This window comes from Rhizopus microsporus, assembly GCF_002708625.1.
Source record: "Rhizopus microsporus ATCC 52813 unplaced genomic scaffold scaffold_16, whole genome shotgun sequence".
Classification (NCBI taxonomy): Eukaryota; Fungi; Mucoromycota; class Mucoromycetes; order Mucorales; family Rhizopodaceae; genus Rhizopus; species Rhizopus microsporus.
Genome location: NW_019671931.1, coordinates 95,616 through 98,863, shown reverse-complemented (window position 1 = coordinate 98,863; position 3,248 = coordinate 95,616). Strand labels below are relative to the sequence as shown.

Genomic DNA, 3,248 nt, shown 5'->3' with positions numbered 1-3,248 from the left:
AGTATAATCCTTCCGTTGGCTAATACAATGAAACCCTTCAACAGCCGTTTCAAGGAGCATCCATCAATTAACAAATTATTTCCATATTAGTTACTATGGTTCCGTTTAAGAGAACATCTTGAGGTCCGCAAAGCAGAAATAACCTTTGAAGACTTCCAAAGCGAGACCCTGATACAGAGCAACTTGTACTTTTAAAATAACCAACTTTTTCTAAAGTCAATATCGGCCATATTTCATTTGTTCACCCATTCAAGGGCACTCTTGGGATTAGTCTCAATAAACTGTACTCACTTTTCACAGACCAATGAAGAGTTGTCTCGGATAATTTGAGTCTCACAAATATCTCAAGTATAGTCGCTTTAGTCTTCATAAGATTAAAAGTATCTAAAAGCGCCTTGTTTGATTTGTAAAAAAAAAAAAAGCACTGCAGGAGGACGCTATCTTGTACAAAGAAACTGTTATATTCAGCGTTGCTATTGAAAAAAGCAATAAGTCAATATATTGCAAATTAATTCTTTATAAAAAGAAGAGAGAAAGATTTTTAAATTAGGTTTGAGTGAAAGTTTTATAGGGAATACCAATGTTGTCAGCATAATTTAGTGTGGTCAATATGATTATTTATCATCAGACGCGATAGAAGAAAGTAGAATGTATGCTCTGCTGTAAGATTATACTCAAGTTTTTACAATGGTTCATATCAAACACATCAATAATGATTATTCCCTCTACTCATTCCCGTTAGATTGTATGCTTCCCCCTTCCACCACCAGTATTCCCATCCCCGCTTTGTTGAGCTTGCATAAAAAATACTGCATGCCCAATTGGGTTTAATAAAAGATTATTTAACCAAACTCTATTGAGAATATGCAAACGATCACTATTTACATCCTGTGCTTAAAACTTTCTCAAACATGAGCTTTTAAAAAAAATCAAACCTTATCTTGGCTTGTGTATGTGATACATGCACGCTTAGAAACAGCGGATATCAGTATCAGTATCCGCAGCAACAAATTCATGGTTCTGCTTGCTTGTCAAAATATACAAAGGGGTAGATATGAAAACCATCGATCTGAAGAGCATACACTTACATATGAGCAATATGACCCCTACTCATCTTTACTGCTCGTTTTTGAATAGAAAACATATAATCTAAAAAAGGTGCAGTGCTTATATTGGGAGTGGATTGACCAAGTTCTTGCAGAACAAAGTTTCTTTGTGAATACATTTGGTTTATCATTGTGCGAAAAAACGTCTGGACAACTGCGACTTTGCGTTTGATTTGGAAAAGAAGTGTATAAAAAATAAAAAGTAGTGTTGTTTAGACTGTAGTTCTATATTTACATGATAGGTTTATTATTTACAGATACTAATTATATGTAAGGAGAGTAAAAGAGTGTAAAAAGAAAATTACTGTTTGAAATCCTCAATAAGGATCCTGATAGAATCAATAGTGCCAAAGATAAGACCAACAAGACCTAAAAGGACAACAAGGAAGCACCAGGCAAGTTCGTAAATGGGTTTGTTGCGAATACCAGTGAGTTTGAGATAAAAGACGACGGGGAAAATAAAGATGAGACCACAATTGGCAAATGAACCGATCAAGGACATCAAGTCACCAAAATAGGGTACGACGGCACCAATGACAGCAACGAAGACCATAATCAAGATACGGATGGTAGCACGAATCAAAAATTCTTTGACTTTGCCAAATCGTTCGACGGTAACATTGAGCATTTCCTCAACATCAAGAGCAAAAGAAGTAACCAAGATAGGTGTAGCAGTCATAACGTGGATGGTCATGACAACGATGGCAACGATTTTGGGAACACCATCAGAGATTGAGCTGTAGACGGGAGACAAAACATTTTCACCATAAACATAATAGCCAGGAACAGCGCTGAGGAAGTAAAGAGCAGCACAGGTACTGAGACCACCAGCGACAGCTCTGGGCCATTGCTTTGGTTTCTTCATTGAAGCCTCGACATGAGGATAGACAGCGTTACCACCAAAACTGAAAGAGATGGTACTGAGAGCAATAGGAAATTTATCCCAAATGACTGCTCTGTGAACTGCGGGAGGAAGATGTTGCAAATCTTGGCAAGCAATAACAAGGACGATGATGACAACAACAGCAGTGGCAAGAGCGCCCAAAGCACTCATCCAGGCCACTTCTTTCATGGACTTCACCAAAATGAAAGGAATAGCAACGATAGCGGAGGCGACAATACTCCATTTGACATGACCAATTTCACCAGCAGTCCCTTTGCAGAGTGTGTTTAAGTTTTCACCAGAAAGCACCATGTACAAGATGGGAGCACCTAATGTGATCCAAGCGCTGAAGAAGAAGGTGATCCAGCCACCAATAGCGCCAAAACAAGCGGTAGCAATTTCTTTATATGAGAGTAAACGTTGCTTTCCATTAGCATATAAGCATCGAATGAGAATGATACCGGTATACATAGACATAGTCCAAGACAAGAACAGAATTAAGAGACCTATCCAGCCGCCCATTCTGAGGGCATATGGTAAACCGAGAGTACCAGTACCAGCAACGACACAGACGACATTGAAGTAAGCAAAAAATGATGAACCAGCATGTTCACGATTGACATCAATGATACCATTTTCACTGTATTCAAGTTCGGCTACTAATGATAATGAGTATTTAAAGGTGGTGATAAAAGATGAATGACATTACCACTATATGAATCATAGGCATTATTATTTCCTTGTTCTTGGAAGTCTCCAACCTTCTTTTCCATCTCCATTGAGGACATGTTTTATGGTAAAATTTAATAAAAGAGAGACAAGGATAAAAAAGAGATGAAAAGAAATAAACCCGGAGAATTTTCAAACTATTTATACAGAAACCGATGACAGGCTAAGGACCAACAGCAAGGCTTTTTTTTTTCAGTTTTTAGTTTTATGAAACGATCGATGGATCTATCCAATCAAATGTAACGTATATTCTATTTTAGGAAAGTCGTATCGTATGCATGGAAACAAATTGAATTCGTACTTTATATTAATTTGGTCTCCGCATAAGTCCGGTTGTAGTCGTTGATACTTTTTATAAATGGATAGTTACTTATACTTAATACAAAAAAAGATTAGTTCCTGTGTATAATCTGACGTAACATGAAGTGCTATGGTGAGAAAGATAGAATGTCAAGCGTGAGAAAACAGACAAACATAAATAGACCCTGTTCTATAAAGGGGATATTGTCGAATTTGATTGGCTATGAGCA

At 37.3% G+C, this 3,248-nt stretch overlaps 1 protein-coding gene across 1 annotated transcript; it reads right to left on the bottom strand.

Moving 5' to 3' along the window:
• Positions 1–1,104: 1,104 nt before the first annotated feature.
• Positions 1,105–2,812, bottom strand: RHIMIDRAFT_218287 (uncharacterized protein). Its single transcript, XM_023607351.1, has 2 exons — positions 2,699–2,812; positions 1,105–2,648 (listed from the first exon to the last, which is right to left on the bottom strand). The coding sequence occupies exons 1-2, from the start codon at positions 2,775–2,777 to the stop codon at positions 1,408–1,410; spliced, it is 1,320 nt and encodes a 439-aa protein (XP_023463324.1). The 5' UTR covers positions 2,778–2,812; the 3' UTR covers positions 1,105–1,407.
• Between the last annotated feature and the right edge of the window lie 436 nt (positions 2,813–3,248).